The sequence below is a fragment of the Bombina bombina genome, chromosome 9 (assembly GCF_027579735.1).
Source record: "Bombina bombina isolate aBomBom1 chromosome 9, aBomBom1.pri, whole genome shotgun sequence".
NCBI lineage: Eukaryota > Metazoa > Chordata > Amphibia > Anura > Bombinatoridae > Bombina > Bombina bombina.
In genome coordinates, this window is record NC_069507.1 from 233579854 (window position 1) to 233600979 (window position 21126).

General features: G+C 43.6%; 1 protein-coding gene across 1 annotated transcript in view; it reads right to left on the bottom strand.

The window, feature by feature from the left end:
* Positions 1-8342: 8342 nt before the first annotated feature.
* The window catches only part of TRUB1 (TruB pseudouridine synthase family member 1), a 40456-nt gene continuing 27672 nt past the window's right edge, over positions 8343-21126 (bottom strand). Inside the window, exons 6-8 of the mRNA XM_053692690.1 lie at positions 20236-20375; positions 17734-17790; positions 8343-9044 (exon numbers count right to left, since the gene is read on the bottom strand). Of these exons, the coding sequence (XP_053548665.1) occupies positions 8836-9044; positions 17734-17790; positions 20236-20375 (406 nt within the window). The 3' untranslated portion in view covers positions 8343-8835. The remainder of the gene's footprint in view (positions 9045-17733; positions 17791-20235; positions 20376-21126) is intronic.

Sequence of the window (21126 nt, forward strand, 5' to 3'; positions counted from 1 at the left end):
TTACAATATGGCCACAGATAGCAGCATTTGTCAGTGCAGATATTTTATTGTTAAAGTGCACTCAAACACTTAAACCTCTGGATTTGCACACTAATAAACCCGGCGCCCAAAATCGATCGAATGCTGCTATCTGTGGCTGTTTTTGGAAGTAATTTGACCAACGAATATTCGAATATCAAATTTTGCACATACCAAACCAAAACAAGATTGTAAATTAGACATAACAGTTAATTATTATTAGTTTCATAAATATATTTTTTTATAATCGCCCCTACTGAACAAGCCCAGGTTTGTTTGTTTTTTTCCTAGCTTTGTTCATTATCAGTTGAGTGTCACTTTTTTACATATGCAAAGTACCCTTTGTTTAGTCACCCTAGGAAAAATAAGGGGAAACTAGTTGTGGAGTTGCTCATACACTAAAAAATATCTAACTGCACTTTTCTCCTGAAGTTCAGAGAGACCGGAGTGTATGTTTGCATAATGAAACATGCTGGGCTAAACTCCTGCTTCTAATCCTAGAGTACAAAAGTTATTTTAGCCTCTGTGGGTATCTATGGAATTTGTTAAGAGGAAATAATATTTTTCCATCAAACAGGAAGGCCATCAACTGGAGCTTAGATGTAGCGGGCTATGTCTTTAGTGATGGTATTTGCTCTGCCTGAGCAGAGAACCCCAACTTGATTGGTGAAAAGTGTAATAAATGCATTGAAGCATCACATATAAACTGATTGGGTGAGAGTTTATCTAAAATAAGATCAAGGAAAAAAGGTACTCCTATTGCTACCTGAGGAACACAATGGGAGCAAAGATATAACGGACTAGAAGGGAGCAGCAGAAATATAGATAAATGGAACATGGGCTTGGATTGTAATGTAATGTTTTAGGCTTACACTTGGTTGTGTGAAATCAGGTTCTGGAACAGGGACATTCCCTAACAGACTGATATCAAATAAGTTGGTGACACAGGAAATTAAAGTACAACCCGCCCTGTGGTTGGTTTCTTAACGAACATAGGAGGGCGTTTAAAAACATAATTTATGCTTACCTGATAAATTTATTTCTCTTGTAGTGTATCCAGTCCACGGATCATCCATTACTTGTGGGATATTCTCCTTCCCAACAGGAAGTTGCAAGAGGATCACCACAGCAGAGCTGCTATATAGCTCCTCCCCTCACTGTCATATCCAGTCATTCGACCGAAACAAGCCGAGAAAGGAGAAACCATAGGGTGCAGTGGTGACTGTAGTTTAATTAAAATTTAGACCTGCCTGAAAAGGACAGGGCGGGCCGTGGACTGGATACACTACAAGAGAAATAAATTTATCAGGTAAGCATAAATTATGTTTTCTCTTGTTAAGTGTATCCAGTCCACGGATCATCCATTACTTGTGGGATACCAATACCAAAGCTAAAGTACACGGATGATGGGAGGGACAAGGCAGGAACTTAAATGGAAGGAACCACTGCCTGTAGAACCTTTCTCCCAAAAACAGCCTCCGAAGAAGCAAAAGTATCAAATTTGTAAAATTCTGAAAAAGTATGAAGGGAAGACCAAGTTGCAGCCTTGCAAATCTGTTCAACAGAGGCCTCATTTTTAAAGGCCCAGGTGGAAGCCACAGCTCTAGTAGAATGAGCTGTAATCCTTTCAGGAGGCTGCTGTCCAGCAGTCTCATAGGCTAAATGGATTATACTCCGAAGCCAAAAAGAAAGAGAGGTTTCCGAGGCCTTCTGACCTCTCCTCTGTCCAGAGTAAACAACAAACAGGTTACATGTTTGGCGAAAATCTTTAGTAGCCTGTAAGTAAAACTTCAAGGCACGGACTACGTCTAGATTATGCAAAAGACGTTCCTTCTTTGAAGAAGGATTAGGACATAATGATGGAACAACAATCTCTTGATTGATATTCTTGTTAGAAACCACCCTAGGTAAAAACCCAGGTTTTGTACGCAGAACAACTTTATCTGAATGAAAGATCAGATAAGGAGAATCACAATGTAAGGCAGATAACTCCGAGACACTTCGAGCTGAGGAAATAGCCATCAGAAAAAGAACTTTCCATGAAAGAAGTTTGATATCAATAGAATGAAGGGGTTCAAACGGAACCCCTTGAAGAACTTTAAGAACCAAGTTTAAGCTCCATGGAGGAGCAACAGGTTTAAACACAGGTTTAATTCTAACTAAAGCCTGACAAAATGCCTGAACGTCTGGAACTTCTGCCAGACGCTTGTGTAAAAGAATAGACAGAGCAGAAATCTGTCCCTTTAAAGAACTAGCTGATAATCCTTTGTCCAAACCCTCTTGGAGGAAGGACAATATCCTAGGAATCCTAACCCTACTCCATGAGTAATTCTTGGATTCACACCAATGAAGATATTTACGCCATATCTTGTGGTAAATTTTCCTGGTGACAGGCTTTCGTGCCTGTATTAAGGTATCAATTACTGACTCGGAGAAGCCACGCTTTGATAGGATCAAGCATTCAATCTCCATGCAGTCAGTCTCAGAGAAAGTAGATTCGGATGATTGAAAGGACCTTGTATTAGAAGGTCTTGTCTCAGAGGCAGAGTCCATGGTGGAAAGGATGACATGTCCACTAGGTCTGCATACCAGGTCCTGCGTGGCCACGCAGGTGCTATCAATATCACTGATGCTTTTCCTGTTTGATTTTGGCAATCAGACGAGGGAGCAGAGGAAACGGTGGAAACACATAAGCCAGGTTGAAGAACCAAGGCGCTGCTAGAGCATCTATCAGTGCCGCTTCTGGGTCCCTGGACCTGGATCCGTAACAAGGAAGCTTGGCGGTCTGGCGAGATGCCATGAGATCCAATTCTGGTTTGCCCCAACGGAGAACCAATTGAGCAAACACCTCCGGATGGAGTTCCCATTCCCCCGGATGAAAAGTCTGACGACTTAGAAAATCCGCCTCCCAGTTCTCTACACCTGGGATATGGATCGCTGACAGGTGGCAAGAGTGAGTCTCTGCCCAGCGAATTATCTTGGAGACTTCTGACATCGCTAGGGAACTCCTGGTTCCCCCTTGATGGTTGATGTAAGCCACAGTCGTGATGTTGTCCGACTGAAATCTGATGAACCTCAGTGTTGCTAGCTGAGGCCAAGCCAGAAGAGCATTGAATATTGCTCTTAACTCCAGAATATTTATTGGGAGGAGTGTCTCCTCCTGAGTCCATGAACCCTGAGCCTTCAGGGAGTTCCAGACTGCACCCCAACCTAGAAGGCTGGCATCTGTTGTTACAATTGTCCAATCTGGTCTTGCGAAAGGTCATACCCTTGGACAGATGGGCCCGAGATATCCACCAGAGAAGAGAATCTCTGGTTTCCTGATCCAGATTTAGTAGAGGGGACAAATCTGTGTAATCCCCATTCCACTGACTGAGCATGCATAATTGCAGCGGTCTGAGATGCAGGCGCGCGAATGGCACTATGTCCATCGCCGCTACCATTAAGCCGATTACTTCCATGCACTGAGCCACCGTGGGGCGCGGAATGGAGTGAAGAACACGGCAAGCATTTAGAAGTTTTGATAACCTGGACTCCGTCAGGTAAATTTTCATTTCTACAGAATCTCAAACACGACTTTGAAGCCTTTTGAGCCCTTCAGAGATGCCCTGGATCATGCAGGAAGAAGCTGAATGTCTGTCAGAAAAGCACTAAAATAGGCCCTTCCCACTCATATTGCAACAGTGGAAAGCCTCAGGAACTGTTTCTAGGCAAAAATCAAACCAGCCATGTGGAAAAAACTAGGCCCCAATAAGTTTTGTCACCAAACATATATAAAAACGATTAAACATGCCAGCAAACGTTTTATATTACACTTTTATAAGAGTATGTATCTCTATTAATAATTTTACTCAAGAGACATAAGACACACTAATGTGTCTAATGTCAGAAAGGATATGCTTCTATACACTGTAACACACGTGTGATATTGAAGTTAAATTATAAAATATACCTTTTATTGATAATAGTTAAAAAAAGACAGCAATATTGCTGTCTTTTTTAACTATTATCAATAAAAGGTATATTTTATAATTTAACTTCAATATCACACGTGTGTTACAGTGTATAGAAGCATATCCTTTCTGACATTAGACACATTAGTGTGTCTTATGTCTCTTGAGTAAAATTTTGTATTTCATGCTTAAGCACTGCTCCTTTTGAGTACCCATTTATTAAGACATATCTTTTTTGACAAGGTATCAAAGGAGAAAATAAATTCCTAAAGAAAGAAAGATATATTATATTTTCTGTCTTTGTTCCTAAACCCCTTGAATCTCTATTAATAAGCCTGATACCAGTCGCTATCACTGCATTTAAGGCTTTACTTACATTAATCCGGTATCAGCAGCATTTTCTAGCAAATTCCATCCCTAGAAAAATATTAACTGCACATACCTTATTGCAGGAAAACCTGCACGCCATTCCCTCTCTGAAGTTACCTCACTCCTCAGAATATGTGAGAACAGCAATGGATCTTAGTTACTTATGCTAAGATCATAGAAATCACAGGCAGATTCTTCTTCTAATGCTGCCTGAGATGAAACAGTACACTCCGGTACCATTTAAAAATAACAAACTTTTGATTGAAGTTAAAAAACTAACTATAATACACCACTCTCCTCTTACTACGTCCATCTTTGTTGAGAGTTGCAAGAGAATGACTGGATATGGCAGTGAGGGGAGGAGCTATATAGCAGCTCTGCTGTGGGTGATCCTCTTGCAACTTCCTGTTGGGAAGGAGAATATCCCACAAGTAATGGATGATCCGTGGACTGGATACACTTAACAAGAGAAAATATATTCACAATTATCTATTCTTGAGGCTGCAATATAACTTTAGCATAGAGTATATTGGATAGAAAATAGGTAAGCAGCTCTTGCCTCAAAGATCAACTGTTCAGCTTTGGTAATTGGAGTTGTATATAGCTGTTGAAACCTTTATAGAGGACCAGAAATAACAGATATAGCACATTGGTCATGAGAAATAGATGAGAATATACCTGTGTCACATGCCATAATATGAGAAATAAAAGAACTATAAAGACGACCAACTGGTTATCAAAATATGGAAATGTGGCCTCTGCAGTGATACCTTTAACCACTTGAGGTAACCTAGATCTAAGCGATAGAAGAGTGAAGATGGAGCCAAGCCCTGGAAGAGGTGAGCAATGCAAATATTATGTAGGAAGATGACTAATCCTTATGTATAGTCACAACCAGACTGTAGTTACTGTTAAAGAAAGGTAGAGCCAAAGCAACGTGCACCCGTTAGGAGAGAGCTTGTGTAGTTTGTGCCATTGAGCCATTCTTTGTCCGAGACACACAATCCTTATCAGAAAGGTTTAAATTAGAAAATGTACACAGAACTCAGAGCATCTGGAAAAATGTACATTAAATGGAAATTGTATGTCAACTCTCTAACAATGGGAAGAGTATGGGGAAATCTCTGGGACTTTGATGCCAATCTGTTCCAATGCAGGTGAACTGGAAAATTCATACGAGAGTTCTAGCTAAGGAGGTACAGCAGTATTCTTACTTTGAACAGGGTAATCATAAAAACAAAGATTTTGTTTGCAGATAGGAATCATAGGCTAAACAAGTCTGCCCAAAATCAGATCTGTGAATTTGAACTGAAGATAACCAGTCCAATAGTCAGATAAATGAAAAGGATCAGAGCTAATAGAGCAGCCTCTTTATCCAAATGTAAACTTTAATTCAATTGGAGGAACAGTGAAGAGGGTAAGAATAGGGGGGATTTTCTGCGCTTGTTGAATAATTTCACATTTCTGCCTTCACATTTTAGATTATTTCATACTAACACAGAGGTAACATCATATAAACATCAAATACTATCTCCAAGAACATGATATAGAATATTTTACTGCTGTATTTTTATATATTATAGAAAATTATTGACTGTAATGTCCTTTAAATGTCAAAGCATAACTTTGACATCCATTTAAAAATGTGGTTATAAAGGTTTCAAAATTTAACAAGGTTACACGCCAGCTACACAATACAATTAAAGAACTTTCAAGGGATGCAGTGCACCAATTGGCTTCATAGATTTTGTGACACAACAAATAAAACAGAAAAGACAGTGAAATGAGAAATGCAGAGCAAAACAATACTTAAATTGATTAAAGGTCTTCTGGAAGATTATTGTGAGACATTTAGTGTTGGATAAACAAAATTAACCATAATCATACTAGAACAGTAACATATTCTCCAGATAAAGAGATCACTGGATCATTTAATATATTAATAGATTACCATTTCATTTTTAAGATTTAGCTACTGAATTTATTCACACAATTTTCACATCACAACAAAAAAAAGTTTAAATTGTAAAATCAATGCAATAATTTATATATATATATGATATAAAAGGATATTCTTAAAATCTGTCCAGAGCTAAAAGTCTACATTACAGAACACTAAATCTGTTCACAGAGCCTGACATTTGGTTATTTGATCTTATTTTTTACTTTCTATAGTAACTTGCTCACTAACATTACACTTTCACACAAACGCCAAAAACAGTCATAACAGTCCTAGCCTGTTCTTTAGGTAAATTATATTATAAAAGGGGACACTGACAATAAAATTATATATGCAGTATGAGGTTAAATATATAAAACTGTATTCATTGGGGGGGGATTTCCTCCAAAGGAAATTTGAAGCAAAAAAAGTGGGGCTATTGCATAGCTCATTTGCATATTCCTTCCCAGAACCCTCTGCTCTAGTACAAAAACTGGAAGTTGAGGTTTTCTGTGGGAATATGCAGAAGGTTACAACGATTTACAGAGTTTTATTTCTCTCATAGTGAGGTTTTTTGTTTTGTTACTTATTATAATGTAAATGAAGACTGGTTTAATCCAGGGGCGGAACTACCATTGGTGCAGTGGCACCGGGGCCCAAGTGCAGGAGGGGGCCCATAACACTGAGTCTACACATATGAATGTGTATAAAGTGTACTTTCCTAATACAGGGACGCATTTTATTAGTGCAGGTTTATCTATCATCAAAACCATAATACAGAACATCATGTATATTAGTATTGCTTATTACCGAGTTATCTTTTGGGGGCAAAACATTTTTTTGGCACCAAGGTCCTCTATTGAGTAGGTCCATTACTGGTTTAATCCCCTAGACCAAGTTCCACTTAGTGGCATACAAGAATCTTCTCTGCTGCCAAGGGGGAAAAAGCAGTCACATTGTGTTCTTTGCTGCACTTTCAGTCTCTGCTATAATTAATAGCTGCCCAGAGCAGCACTGCACTAGCACAAGGGAGTCTATGCTTAAAACAGATAATTGACACAAAAAAGGTGGGGCAATGCACAGCTCATTTGCATATCCCTTTCCCAGATCCCTTTGCTTCTGTACATAGATTTGAAGTTCAGGTTTTCTGTGGAGGATGTGCAGATGGATTATACACTGATCTATTGAGTGTTATTTAACTTGTAATAAAGGAGGGATTTCTCCACATTACTCGCCATAATATAAAAATGTATGTATGTACCACTGTATAGCTCTAATAAGGTGAATATCCCATTAGTAATTAAGATGATCCGTGGACTCATTGTGTCTTAAAAAAGAAAACTGTACTTTTTTTTGTGGAAATTAGATGTCCCTGTACTCATTTTCCCCCCCATGAGTAGGGGTGTGACCTTCACCAAGAGGCCTGTGGGAGTTTCTCTCAGTGGTCTTCTATATACGATAGACTTTATGGAGCTTATATACCGAATGACAAGCAAATACCAGCTGTGATATATTTCATTTAATTATCAAGAACAGAGAAAAAAGGAACACATATAATGTATTTAAACATTTGCTTTATATTGAAACTATGTTTTTATTAATGGTGCAGTATTAAAGAATGAACTGATGGGCAAGTGGTCTCGCAGGGACCTTATGTGGCCCTCAGAAAACTCTCTTCTAACCCTCAAGCCTCTCTAATGAAGTAGGAAATAGTGTGCCAGAAAACACGTCTTGTTTACACCAGAGAACGCCTAAACGTCCTCTTTCTCCATTTCCATTCTCCCCCACAAACTGCTGGGGACCCCAAATAAGTATTAACAGTCAAGTGTGGCCCTTCTGAGGGACTGCATATGCACCTTGTCAAATAATACTTGTAGCCTATCACTGAGGCTCCCTCTACTTTGTTTTCTAATTAAAACCATCACATTTGCATTTTTGTAAGAGCAGAATATACCTATATCTATCCAACAGACTGATATATGTGTCATGTGTGTTTGCTCTTACTGTAGACTGCTGGTACATTAGGCAGTAACTACTGTAAATAGGATCAATAAGGACACTCATTTATCAGTAAATCAAACTTTTATTAAAAAATATATACACACATTTCTATGCAAAACTCTGTGTATGCAACTGAGTGACAGACTGTATAGTAATGTAAACAATGTCTAATAATTATAATTCATCTTATTGTCTGACAGTCCAGCTGCTAATGTCCTAAACAAAGAACCCAATAATCATCTCATCTGCTGATTCTAATGATACAAAGAACCATACTATCATCATCTGCTCACACTAATGTCCCAACAAAACAATATAAAGATGAAGTGTTAACTGAGGATAGTACCAGCATTAGCCGGTATCACAGGAATCTCACAATTAACTGTAGCCATTCAGCACAAACTACAAGGAGGGACTTGGCAAACTCATGTAGCATTGATCCTGTGCACAATACTTCAAGGGGTCTGGTAAACAAACATGGCCAAATCCTTCAGTGTTTGAATGGGGTTATTTTCTGTCTCTTTAAAGTGAAGTGTTTACTGTAGAAACTCAAATTTAGTCTTGAGCGCTGCTGGTTTTGTCATTGTCCTCAGTCTTTAACCTTTTCACCCGTGACTCTGTTGGGACAAGGGCAGCGTATTCTTGTAGTACTTTGGCAACTGTATCAATGTCCCATTTCTCTTGTCTCAGAGCATGTTCATCTAAGGTGAAGGGACCCTGTTTGGTGCGGATCAGCTCCTTTACGCTGGCACAACTTGATAAAGCTAAACCCCAAAAGACAAATAGAAAAACAGGAAGTTCCCAATGAAAACATTTTAGCTGAAATATGAATAAACTAAATGATATGCACAATGGACCTTTGTACACATTATTATATGTAACAGTTATTATAGTAAGGACATTCTATTAGTAAGATCTCAATGAAGTCACACAGGGTTGGTGTATAGTTTCAACCTTTCTCTGTTTATTTGCCAATTGCATACAGTACCATTTCTGCTGGCAATTATGTGGCAATAGTGAAAGCCTAAATTGTTGTTGTTTTTTTAAATACAGGTAGACCTCAGTTTACGCTGGGGTTAGGTTCCAGAAGGAATGGTTGTAAATCGAAACCATTGTAAATTGAAACCCAGTTTATAATGTAAGTCAATGGGAAGTGAGGGAGATAGGTTCCAGGCCCCTCTCAAAATTGTTATAAGTAACATCTAATACATTATTTTTAAAGCTTTGAAATGAAGACTTTAAATGCTAAACATCATTATAAACCTAATAAAATAATCACCCAACACAGAATATATAATTAAACTAAGTTAAATTAACAAAAACATTTGCTAAACAGCATTATAAACCTAATAAAAAATAATCTCACAACACAGAATTCACTTGCATTTTTCTGCAAACAGTTCTTTCTATGCATTCCAATCTGAACTGATTTATAGACCGGAAGATCTTGTTCCTTTGAAATCTGCTCAATAGCTCAGGTCTGGTTAAACTGATTAATTTCAGCTTGCCTGGCTTTGCTGCAACACAAGCGGACAGCTCCACCTACTGGCTATTTTAATAAATGCACTGCTTCTCAATGCTTTTCAATAGCAGTCACATGACTGGAAAAAAAAGGTTGTTATTCTGAAACGGTGTAAATTGAACCGTTGTAAACTGAGGGCCACCTGTAATTACATTTTTTATTAATACAAAAAAAATATATATTTCAACATTTTTTATGATTTTTTTATTTAAATATATATTTTCAGGACATTATTTCGTCGTCATGCACAGTGCACAGCTGCCTCGAGACAGCGTTACACTTTTGTGGGAAAGTTTTGCTTCTAATTGCACAAATATGTCTTTTATTCACATAAAAGTCTTTGGATATGGCACCATATTGTAACTGAATAGATGATGCTCTCAGCTGCAATAGCTATTAATTACAGCAACATGTGACTGGGTAGCTTTTTACTGTGCGCAGAGCATATGTACATATGATGCAAATAGTAATCACCAATGCAATTTATGGGCAGTGAGCAGGCGTGGTATTTAAATGCAAATGCTTGGAGCATATATACATATGCTCAGTGTGCATAAGTCTTTCACTGAACAAAGAAACATAGATTTTGATGACAAGTCTGCCCAAAATTTCCTAAAAATATAAACTTATCTAGATTGTAGGATAGCCTTATGCTTATCCCAGGCATTCTTACCTCTTGTGGAAGTTTATTCCATCAATCAATCACCCTTTGTGTAAAGAAGCGCTTCCTCACATTACTCCTGACTGTCCTTCAGCTTTAGATCATGACCCCTTGTTCTTGAATTATTCTTTTTATTAAAAATACTCACAGCCTCAGCTGAACAGTCATAACGTTTACTACAATCATGTACAGTGATAGTACAATATGTAATGCAAAAATATTTCTATTCAGCACTGAAATGCTTTCATCTACATTTCAATGTTATATTTATTTTTCTTTAAAGGGACATACAATTTATTATAAAAGTCATGCAGGACAGGTCATAGCACACAGAAAACTGCCTCTGGCCGCAGAACAACAAGTATGTGCAATATATTATAAATACAATAAGGTATGCAGGAATATTTACATCTCCCAGCTATACCGTGTATGGATAAACATCAGCTCCTGATAGATGCACTGAGGTGGAATAAAAGCCTATGGCACGTGCGGCTTGCTCAGCTAGTTTACAATGAAAGCTGAAAATGAATGAAGTGAGAGATGCCAAAAGATGCTTCAGGTGTAAACAAAGCACAGCAGGTTCATTTTAGCCAGAAGCAGCTGTCAGGACAAAGAAGCGAGGGGGAGCCAGTACCATTTGTATCCTGGTTAGAAAATGAGCTGACAATACCGCATCATGGGAGTAAGTGGGGCAAGGAGTGTGTTATACAGAGAGAGCGGCCTCATTAGATGCCCAGCTATACAATTTATGAGTTAATGTAACCTCTGAAGCAGCCAGAATCAGAATAAATAAGCAGGATATGAAGCTGCACTCTAGTAAGCAAAAGGTGTCTTAGTACATCCCTTAATCTGTAACAACTTTCCTGCAACAACTATTCCCCCCCACATGCATTGGTTTGTTTAATTCTCATTCTGCCGACCTGCTGGAGTGATGCCATCCCTCTGTAATAAGCTGTAATATGCAATTATACCCTTCTTACTTACTGCTTGTACCAACCATATCATCATGAACACCCGCTCCATCAGCTGACAATTACTATCAGCGGCAGATCACTACATCAGCAGACATGCCCCTGTCCCTCTGCGTGAGCGGTCACTACTTTATACCTGGTACATCCCTCTCACTGTTTATTCAGATAACAATGTCTCCATTAGCTAACACACAACTCTGTATAGCACAAGAGCTGACAATTCCCTTCCTATCAGCTGGCACACGTCTTCCTTCCACCCCTTCCCTTCAGCTGGCACACGTCTTCCTTCCACCCCCTTCCCATCAGCTGGCACACGTCTTCCTTCCACCCCCTTCCCATCAGCTGGCACACGTCTTCCTTCCACCCCCTTCCCATCAGCTGGCACACGTCTTCCTTCCACCCCCTTCCCTTCAGCTGGCACATGTCTTCCTTCCACCCCCTTCCCTTCAGCTGGCACACGTCTTCCTTCCACCCCCTTCCCATCAGCTGGCACATGCCTTCCTTCCTCTCCCTTCCCATCAGCTGGCACATGTCTTCCTTCCTCCCCCTTCCCATCAGCTGTCACATGCCTTCCTTCCACCCCCTTCCCATTAGCTGGCACATGCCTTCCTCCCTCTCCCTTCCCATCAGCTGGCACATGCCTTCCTTCCTCTCCCTTCCCATCAGCTGGCGCATGCCTTCCTTCCTCTCCCTCCCCATCAGCAGACGCATGCCTTCCTTCCTTTCCCTTACCATCAGTTGGCACATGCCTTCCTTCCTCTCCCATCCCATCAGCTGGCACATGCCTCCCTTCCTCTCCCATCCCATCAGTTGGTACATGCCTCCCTTCCTCTCCCTTCCCATCAGTTGGCACATGCCTTCCTTCCTCCCCCTTCCCATCAGCTGGCACATGCCTTCCTTCCTCCCCCTTCCCATCAGCTGGCACATGCCTTCCTTCCTCTCCCTTCCCATCAGCTGGCACATGCCTTCCTTCCTCTCCCTTCCCATCAGCTGGCACATGCCTCCCTTCCTCTCCCTTCCCATCAGCTGGCACATGCCTTCCTTCCTCTCCCTTCCCATCAGCTGGCACATGCCTTCCTTCCTCTCCCTTCCCATCAGCTGGCACATGCCTCCCTTCCCATCAGCTGGCACATGCCTTCCTTCCTCTCCCTTCCCATCAGCTGGCACATGCCTTCCTTCCTCTCCCTTCCCATCAGCTGGCACATGCCTCCCTTCCCATCAGCTGGCACATGCCTCCCTTCCTCTCCCTTCCCATCAGCTGGCACATGCCTCCCTTCCTCTCCCTTCCCATCAGCTGGCACATGCCTTCCTTCCTCTCCCTTCCCATCAGCTGGCACATGCCTTCCTTCCTCTCCCTTCCCATCAGCTGGCACATGCCTCCCTTCCCATCAGCTGGCACATGCCTTCCTTCCTCTCCCTTCCCATCAGCTGGCACATGCCTTCCTTCCTCTCCCTTCCCATCAGCTGGCACATGCCTCCCTTCCTCTCCCTTCCCATCAGCTGGCACATGCCTGCCTTCCTTCCTCTCCCTTCCCATCAGCTGGCACATGCCTTCCTTCCTCTCCCTTCCCATCAGCTGGCACATGCCTTCCTTCCTCTCCCTTCCCATCAGCTGGCACATGCCTTCCTTCCTCTCCCTTCCCATCAGCTGGCACATGCCTCCCTTCCTCTCCCTTCCCATCAGCTGGCACATGCCTTCCTTCCTCTCCCTTCCCATCAGCTGGCACATGCCTTCCTTCCTCTCCCTTCCCATCAGCTGGCACATGCCTCCCTTCCCATCAGCTGGCACATGCCTTCCTTCCTCTCCCTTCCCATCAGCTGGCACATGCCTTCCTTCCTCTCCCTTCCCATCAGCTGGCACATGCCTCCCTTCCCATCAGCTGGCACATGCCTCCCTTCCTCTCCCTTCCCATCAGCTGGCACATGCCTCCCTTCCTCTCCCTTCCCATCAGCTGGCACATGCCTTCCTTCCTCTCCCTTCCCATCAGCTGGCACATGCCTTCCTTCCTCTCCCTTCCCATCAGCTGGCACATGCCTCCCTTCCTCTCCCTTCCCATCAGCTGGCACATGCCTTCCTTCCTCTCCCTTCCCATCAGCTGGCACATGCCTCCCTTCCCATCAGCTGGCACATGCCTTCCTTCCTCTCCCTTCCCATCAGCTGGCACATGCCTTCCTTCCTCTCCCTTCCCATCAGCTGGCACATACCTACCTTCCTCTCCCTTCCCATCAGCTGGCACATGCCTCCCTTCCCATCAGCTGGCACATGCCTTCCTTCCTCTCCCTTCCCATCAGCTGGCACATGCCTTCCTTCCTCTCCCTTCCCATCAGCTGGCACATGCCTCCCTTCCCATCAGCTGGCACATGCCTCCCTTCCTCTCCCTTCCCATCAGCTGGCACATGCCTCCCTTCCTCTCCCTTCCCATCAGCTGGCACATGCCTTCCTTCCTCTCCCTTCCCATCAGCTGGCACATGCCTTCCTTCCTCTCCCTTCCCATCAGCTGGCACATGCCTCCCTTCCCATCAGCTGGCACATGCCTTCCTTCCTCTCCCTTCCCATCAGCTGGCACATGCCTTCCTTCCTCTCCCTTCCCATCAGCTGGCACATGCCTCCCTTCCCATCAGCTGGCACATGCCTCCCTTCCTCTCCCTTCCCATCAGCTGGCACATGCCTCCCTTCCTCTCCCTTCCTCTCCCTTCCCATCAGCTGGCACATGCCTTCCTTCCTCCCCCTTCCCATCAGCTGGCACATCCTCTCTCTCCCTTCCCATCAGCTTGCACATGCCTCCCTTCCTCTCCCTTCCCATCAGCGGGCACATGCCTTCCTTCCTCTCCCTTCCCATCAGCTGGTGCATGCCTCCCTTCCTCTCCCTTCCCATCAGCTGGCACATGCCTCCCTTCCTCTCCCTTCCCATCAGCTGGCACATGCCTTCCTTCCTCTCCCTTCCCATCAGCTGGCACATGCCTTCCTTCCTCTCCCTTCCCATCAGCTGGCACATGCCTTCCTTCCTCTCCCTTCCCATCAGCTGGCACATGCCTCCCTTCCCATCAGCTGGCACATGCCTCCCTTCCTCTCCCTTTCCATCAGCTGGCACATGCCTTCCTTCCCCTCCCTTCCCATCAGCTGGCACATGCCTTCCTTCCTCTCCCTTCCCATCAGCTGGCACATGCCTTCCTTCCTCTCCCTTCCCATCAGCTGGCACATACCTACCTTCCTCTCCCTTCCCATCAGCTGGCACATGCCTTCCTTCCTCTCCCTTCCCATCAGCTGGCACATGCCTTCCTTCCTCTCCCTTCCCATCAGCTGGCACATGCCTTCCTTCCTCTCCCTTCCCATCAGCTGGTGCATGCCTCCCTTCCTTTCCCTTCCCATCAGCTGGCACATACCTTCCTTCCTCTCCCTTCCCATCAGCTGGCACATACCTTCCTTCCTCTCCCTTCCAATCAGCTGGCACATACCTACCTTCCTCTCCCTTCCCATCAGCTGGCACATGCCTCCCTTCCCATCAGCTGGCACATGCCTCCCTTTCTCTCCCTTTCCATCAGCTGGCACATGCCTTCCTTCCCCTCCCTTCCCATCAGCTAGCACATGCCTTCCTTCCCCTCCCTATCAGCTGGCACATGCCTTCCTTCCTCTCCCTTCCCATCAGCTGGCACATACCTACCTTCCTCTCCCTTCCCATCAGCTGGCACATGCCTCCCTTCCTCTCCCTTCCCATCAGCTGGCACATGCCTTCCTTCCTCTCCCATCAGCTGGTGCATGCCTTCCTTCCTCTCCCTTCCCATCAGCTGCAACATGCCTTCCTTCCTCTTCCTTCACATCAGCTGGTGCATGCCTCCCTTCCTCTCCCTTCCCATCAGCTGACACATGCCTTCCTTCCTCTCCCTTCCCATCAGCTGGCACATACCTTCCTTCCTCTCCCTTCCAATCAGCTGGCACATACCTACCTTCCTCTCCCTTCCCATCAGCTGGCACATGCCTCCCTTCCCATCAGCTGGCACATGCCTCCCTTCCTCTCCCTTCCCATCAGTTGGTACATGCCTCCCTTCCCATCAGTTGGCACATGCCTCCCTTCCTCTCCCTTCCCATCAGTTGGCACATGCCTTCCTTCCTCCATCTTCCCATCAGCTGGCACATGCCTTCCTTCCTCTCCCTTCCCATCAGCTGGCACATGCCTCCCTTCCTCTCCCTTCCCATCAGCTGGCACATGCCTGCCTTCCTTCCTCTCACTTCCCATCAGCTGGCACATGCCTTCCTTCCTCTCCCTTCCCATCAGCTGGCACATGCCTCCCTTCCTCTCCCTTCCCATCAGCTGGCACATGCCTTCCTTCCTCTCCCTTCCCATCAGCTGGCACATGCCCTTCCTTCCTCTCCCTTCCCATCAGCTGGCACATGCCTTCCTTCCTCTCCCTTCCCATCAGCTGGCACATGCCTTCCTTCCTCTCCCTTCCCATCAGCTGGCACATGCCTCCCTTCCTCTCCCTTCCCATCAGCTGGCACATGCCTGCCTTCCTTCCTCTCACTTCCCATCAGCTGGCACATGCCTTCCTTCCTCTACCTTCCCATCAGCTGGCACATGCCTCCCTTCCTCTCCCTTCCCATCAGCTGGCACATGCCTCCCTTCCCATCAGCTGGCACATGCCTTCCTTCCTCCCCCTTCCCATCAGCTGGCACATCCTCCCTCTCCCTTCCCATCAGCTTGCACATGCCTCCCTTCCTCTCCCTTCCCATCAGCGGGCACATGCCTTCCTTCCTCTCCCTTCCCATCAGCTGGTGCATGCCTTCGTTCCTCTCCCTTCCCATCAGCTGGCACATACCTTCCTTCCTCTCCCTTCCCATCAGCTGGCACATGCCTTCCTCACTCTCCCTTTCCATCAGCTGGCACATGCCTTCCTTCCCCTCCCTTCCCATCAGCTGGCACATGCCTTCCTTCCTCTCCCTTCCCATCAGCTGGCACATGCCTCCCTTCCTCTCCCTTCCCATCAGCTGGCACATGCCTGCCTTCCTTCCTCTCACTTCCCATCAGCTGGCACATGCCTTCCTTCCTCTACCTTCCCATCAGCTGGCACATGCCTCCCTTCCTCTCCCTTCCCATCAGCTGGCACATGCCTCCCTTCCCATCAGCTGGCACATGCCTTCCTTCCTCCCCCTTCCCATCAGCTGGCACATCCTCCCTCTCCCTTCCCATCAGCTTGCACATGCCTCCCTTCCTCTCCCTTCCCATCAGCGGGCACATGCCTTCCTTCCTCTCCCTTCCCATCAGCTGGTGCATGCCTTCGTTCCTCTCCCTTCCCATCAGCTGGCACATACCTTCCTTCCTCTCCCTTCCCATCAGCTGGCACATGCCTTCCTCACTCTCCCTTTCCATCAGCTGGCACATGCCTTCCTTCCCCTCCCTTCCCATCAGCTGGCACATGCCTTCCTTCCTTTCCCTTCCCATCAGCTGGCACATACCTACCTTCCTCTCCCTTCCCATCAGCTGGCACATGCCTTCCTTCCTCTCCCTTCCCATCAGCTGGCACATGCCTTCCTTCCTCTCCCTTCCCATCAGCTGGCACATGCCTTCCTTCCTCTCCCTTCCCATCAGCTGGTGCATGCCTCCCTTTCTCTCCCTTCCCATCAGCTGGCACATGCCTTCCTTCCTCTCCCTTCCCATCAGCTGGCACATGCCTTCCTTCCTCTCCCTTCCCATCAGCTGGCACATGCCTTCCTTCCTCTCCCTTCCCATCAGCTGGTGCATGCCTCCCTTCCTCTCCCTTCCCATCAGCTGGCACATGCCTTCCTTCCTCTCCCTTCCCATCAGCTGGCACATACCTACCTTCCTCTCCCTTCCCATCAGCTGGCACATGCCTTCCTTCCTCTCCCTTCTCATATGACAGAACATTCCTCTCCTTTTCCAACAACTGGCACTACCCTCTCCTTTTATTAGTTTACCCATCGCTTTCTCATGTTCATCCCCTGGGAGACCCCCTTCCCCATCAGTTTTCGTGCCCTCTGTCTCATGCCTACCAGCTGGCATGCCCCTTTCTCCCATGTTCATAACCTGGCATGTCCCTCTCTGTTCCGCATCATTTTGAATGCCCCACTTCTATCCCCACACCGGATATATGTCTCTCTTCCATCTCAATAGCCTTTAAGTTGGGGAAAATGTATTTGAAGAAATGTATGGTAGAGAAAATACGATAGCTGGTTATAAAGTAGGAATTGAGTTTTCCCTGTATGGTAACATACACTAGTGATTATTGTCGTTACCTGAATAAGTCTTAAAAATGCTTATCATAGTTTGAGCTTGTATACTTACATTTCCCAATATCGTTAACCAAACTTCTAACATAAAATCCACCTCCACACTCAATCTCTAGAAAAGAATTTGGAAAAGTCAATGCATGTTACATTATGAACAAAATGGTGCAAAAGGATAAAATATTCACTTTTTTCAGTATAAATCATTCACAAGCTCACTGCACGGAAGAACAAAGACCATGCAAGACATTAAAGTGTGATAGTAAAATATCCCCTTTGGATAAACAGATCTGGAATGTTAGTGATATTTTAGATAGAGTTTAATTCATCAGTTGTAATGAAGATGCGCTTCAAAACTTTTTTTTTTGTGAGCCAATGGTTTGAACTATTCTCCAAGTGGCGCTCTAGCCGTATGGCACTTTTGTTGCAGCTAGAGCGCGGATTAGAAAACAGTTCAAACCATTAGCTCATAAAAAAAAAATAGTTTTGAAGTGGGTGGTGTGTTTGAATTTCATATCTTCATTAAAAGTAAGTTATAGCGCATCTTCATTACAACTGATTAATTAAACTCCATCTAAAATATCACTAACATTCCGGATCTATTTATCTAAAAGGCAAGTTTACTATTACTTTAAATAACATGTTAAAGCCAAGGCAGATGAGTACATATACATAAATATATAAACACAAGTGTAACAGTTGTTTTATTCTATCAAACATCCCACAACTAATTATTACTTTCAGAATTAGAGAGATGTTTCCATGCTACTAATAAACATTAAAGGGACATGAAACCCCCATTTTCATGTAATGATTCACAGACAGAGTAGAATTAAACAACTTTTCAATGTACTTCTATGATCAAATTGTCCTCATTATTTTGGTATCCTTTCTTGAAGGAGCAAAAATGCACTACTGGGAGCTAGATGAACACATCTGATGAGCCAATGACAGAACGCATATACAGGTGGCCCTCGGTTTACAACGGTTCAATTTGCACCGTTTCAGAATAACAACCTTTTTTTCCAGTCATGTGACTGCTATTGAAAAGCATTGAGAAGCAGTGCATTGATTAAAATAGCCAGTAGGTGGAGCTGTCCGCTTGTGTTGCAGCAAAGCCAAGCAAGCTAAAATTAATCAGTATAACTAAACCTGATCTATCGAGCAGCTTTCATAGGGACAAGATCTTCCTGTCTATAAATCAGTCCAGATTGGAATGCATAGAAAGAATTGTTTGCAGAAAAATGCAAGTAACGTCTGTGTTGTGTGATTATTTTATTAGGTTTATAATGCTGTTTAGCAAATGTTTTTGTTCATTTAACTTAGTTTAATTATATATTCTGTGTTGTGTGATTATTTTATTAGGTTTATAATGCTGTTTTGCATTTAAAGTCTTCAATTCAAAGCTTTTAAAAGAACGTATTAGGTGTTACTTATGCCAATTTTAAGAGGGGCCTGGAACCCATCTCCCTCACTTCCCATTGACTTACATTATAAACTGGGTTTCAATTTACAACGGTTTCAATTTACAACCATTCCTTCTGGAACTTAATCCCGGCGTAAACTGAGGGCTACCTGTAAATGCAGTCACTAGATAACAGCTAGCTCCCAGTAGTGCATTGCTGCTCCTTGGTATGCTTTTAACTAAAGGATACCAAAAGAATAAAGCAAATCAGATAACAGAAGCAAGCTAGAAAGCTGTATAAAATGGCATGCTCTATTTAAATCAAGAACGTTTACATTTTGACTTGGTCTCTTTAAAAGAACATTAAATTAAAACCTATTTGTGTAAATATTGTTCTTTGTACCACATTCCCTATAGAGACCAAAAAACTAAATCTGTAACCAAGGATTTGAAAATGCTGCAAAATGCCTAGAAAAGCTACATGATCTGCAGCCTTTGTAGGTTACAGAATTTGCTTTATGGCATCTCCAGAGAGTGTGGGAGAAGCACAGTTTTCATGCACAAGTAAAAGGTGTAATAAAGTTAAATGCAAGACACCGGGATCATTTATGCACTGGCTTAAAGTTATTCAGAATTTCACTAATGGTTCAAACATTTTAAGGTTTCATTTTTTCAGGTCTTTTCTATACATGAAGACGTAACAGTCAAAATTAGATTGTTATGGTTCAGATAGAGCATGACATTTTAAAGAGACTTTTTAATTGACCTATTTTATCAATTTTACTTCATTCTCTTGGTATCCTTTGTTGAAAAACATACCTAGGTAGGCTCAGGAGCAGCAATGCACTACTGGGAGGTAGCTGGTGATTGGTGGCTGCACATATATGCCTCACTGGCTAACCTTGTGTGTTCAGCTAGCTCCCAGTAGTGCATGACTGCTCTTGTGCTGACTTTAACCATGTGTTTACACATTTGAATGGGCTAAACTGAGTTATATCAAGCAATAGTGCAATAATAACATGCAGCAACAACACACTAGAGCATTTTCTGCACTTTTCTCTCCCTTTAAACGGTTACTTTTACTACTATAATGTATAAAACACACTAAACGGTTTATTTGTCTCCTGGCAACCAGTTGTGTGATGCGCTCCTTACCGAGAGTGAAGAGTGGCGGCTGGAAATCCGTCACTGTCAGGTTGTAGACGGTCACAGGTCTGGCTGGTTTTGCTTCCACTTCTGCTCCTTCCCGCAACAAATTGGACAGCCTCTTCCCATCCTTCTTCAGGGCTGAGAAGCTGGAGGGAAATAAATCAGCCATAAGACCAGGAACAGAATCACAGTGTAGAGCAATTTAGTGCTGATTATTATTGTATGATGTAAACCAGCAACATCAGGGTCACTTAAAGGGACAGTCAGGTCCAAAATAAACGTTCATGATACAAATAGGGAATGTAATTTTATACAACTTTCCAATTTACTTTTATCACCAATGTTGCTTTGTTCTCTTGGTATTCATAGTTGAAAGCTAAACCTAGGTAGGCTCATATGCCAATTTCTTAGACCTTTAAGGCCGCCTTTTATGTGAATGCATTTTGACAGCTTTTCAACACTAGAGGGCGTTAGTTCATGTGTGTCATATAGATAACATTGAGCTCACACACGTGAAGTAACCTAAGCACTGATTGGCTAAAATGCAAGTCTGTCAAAAGAACTTAAATAAGAGGGCAGGCTGCAGAGGCAATCACAGAGGTAAAACGTGCATTATTATAATGGTGTTGGTTATGCAAAACTGGGGAATGGGTAATAAAGGGATTATCCATCTTTTTAAACAACACAAATTCTGGTGTTGACTGTCTCTTTAAAGGGAAAGATTCATTTTTTTTATACGCCATGTTAAAGGAACATGAAATACAAATTTTGTTTTCATGACTCAGAACATACAATTTTATACAAACTTTTTTTTATCAAATTTGCTTCATTTTCTTGATAGTCTCATTGACAGGCATGAGAGTCCCAGGACTCAGATGTGCACAAGCACTAAGTTTC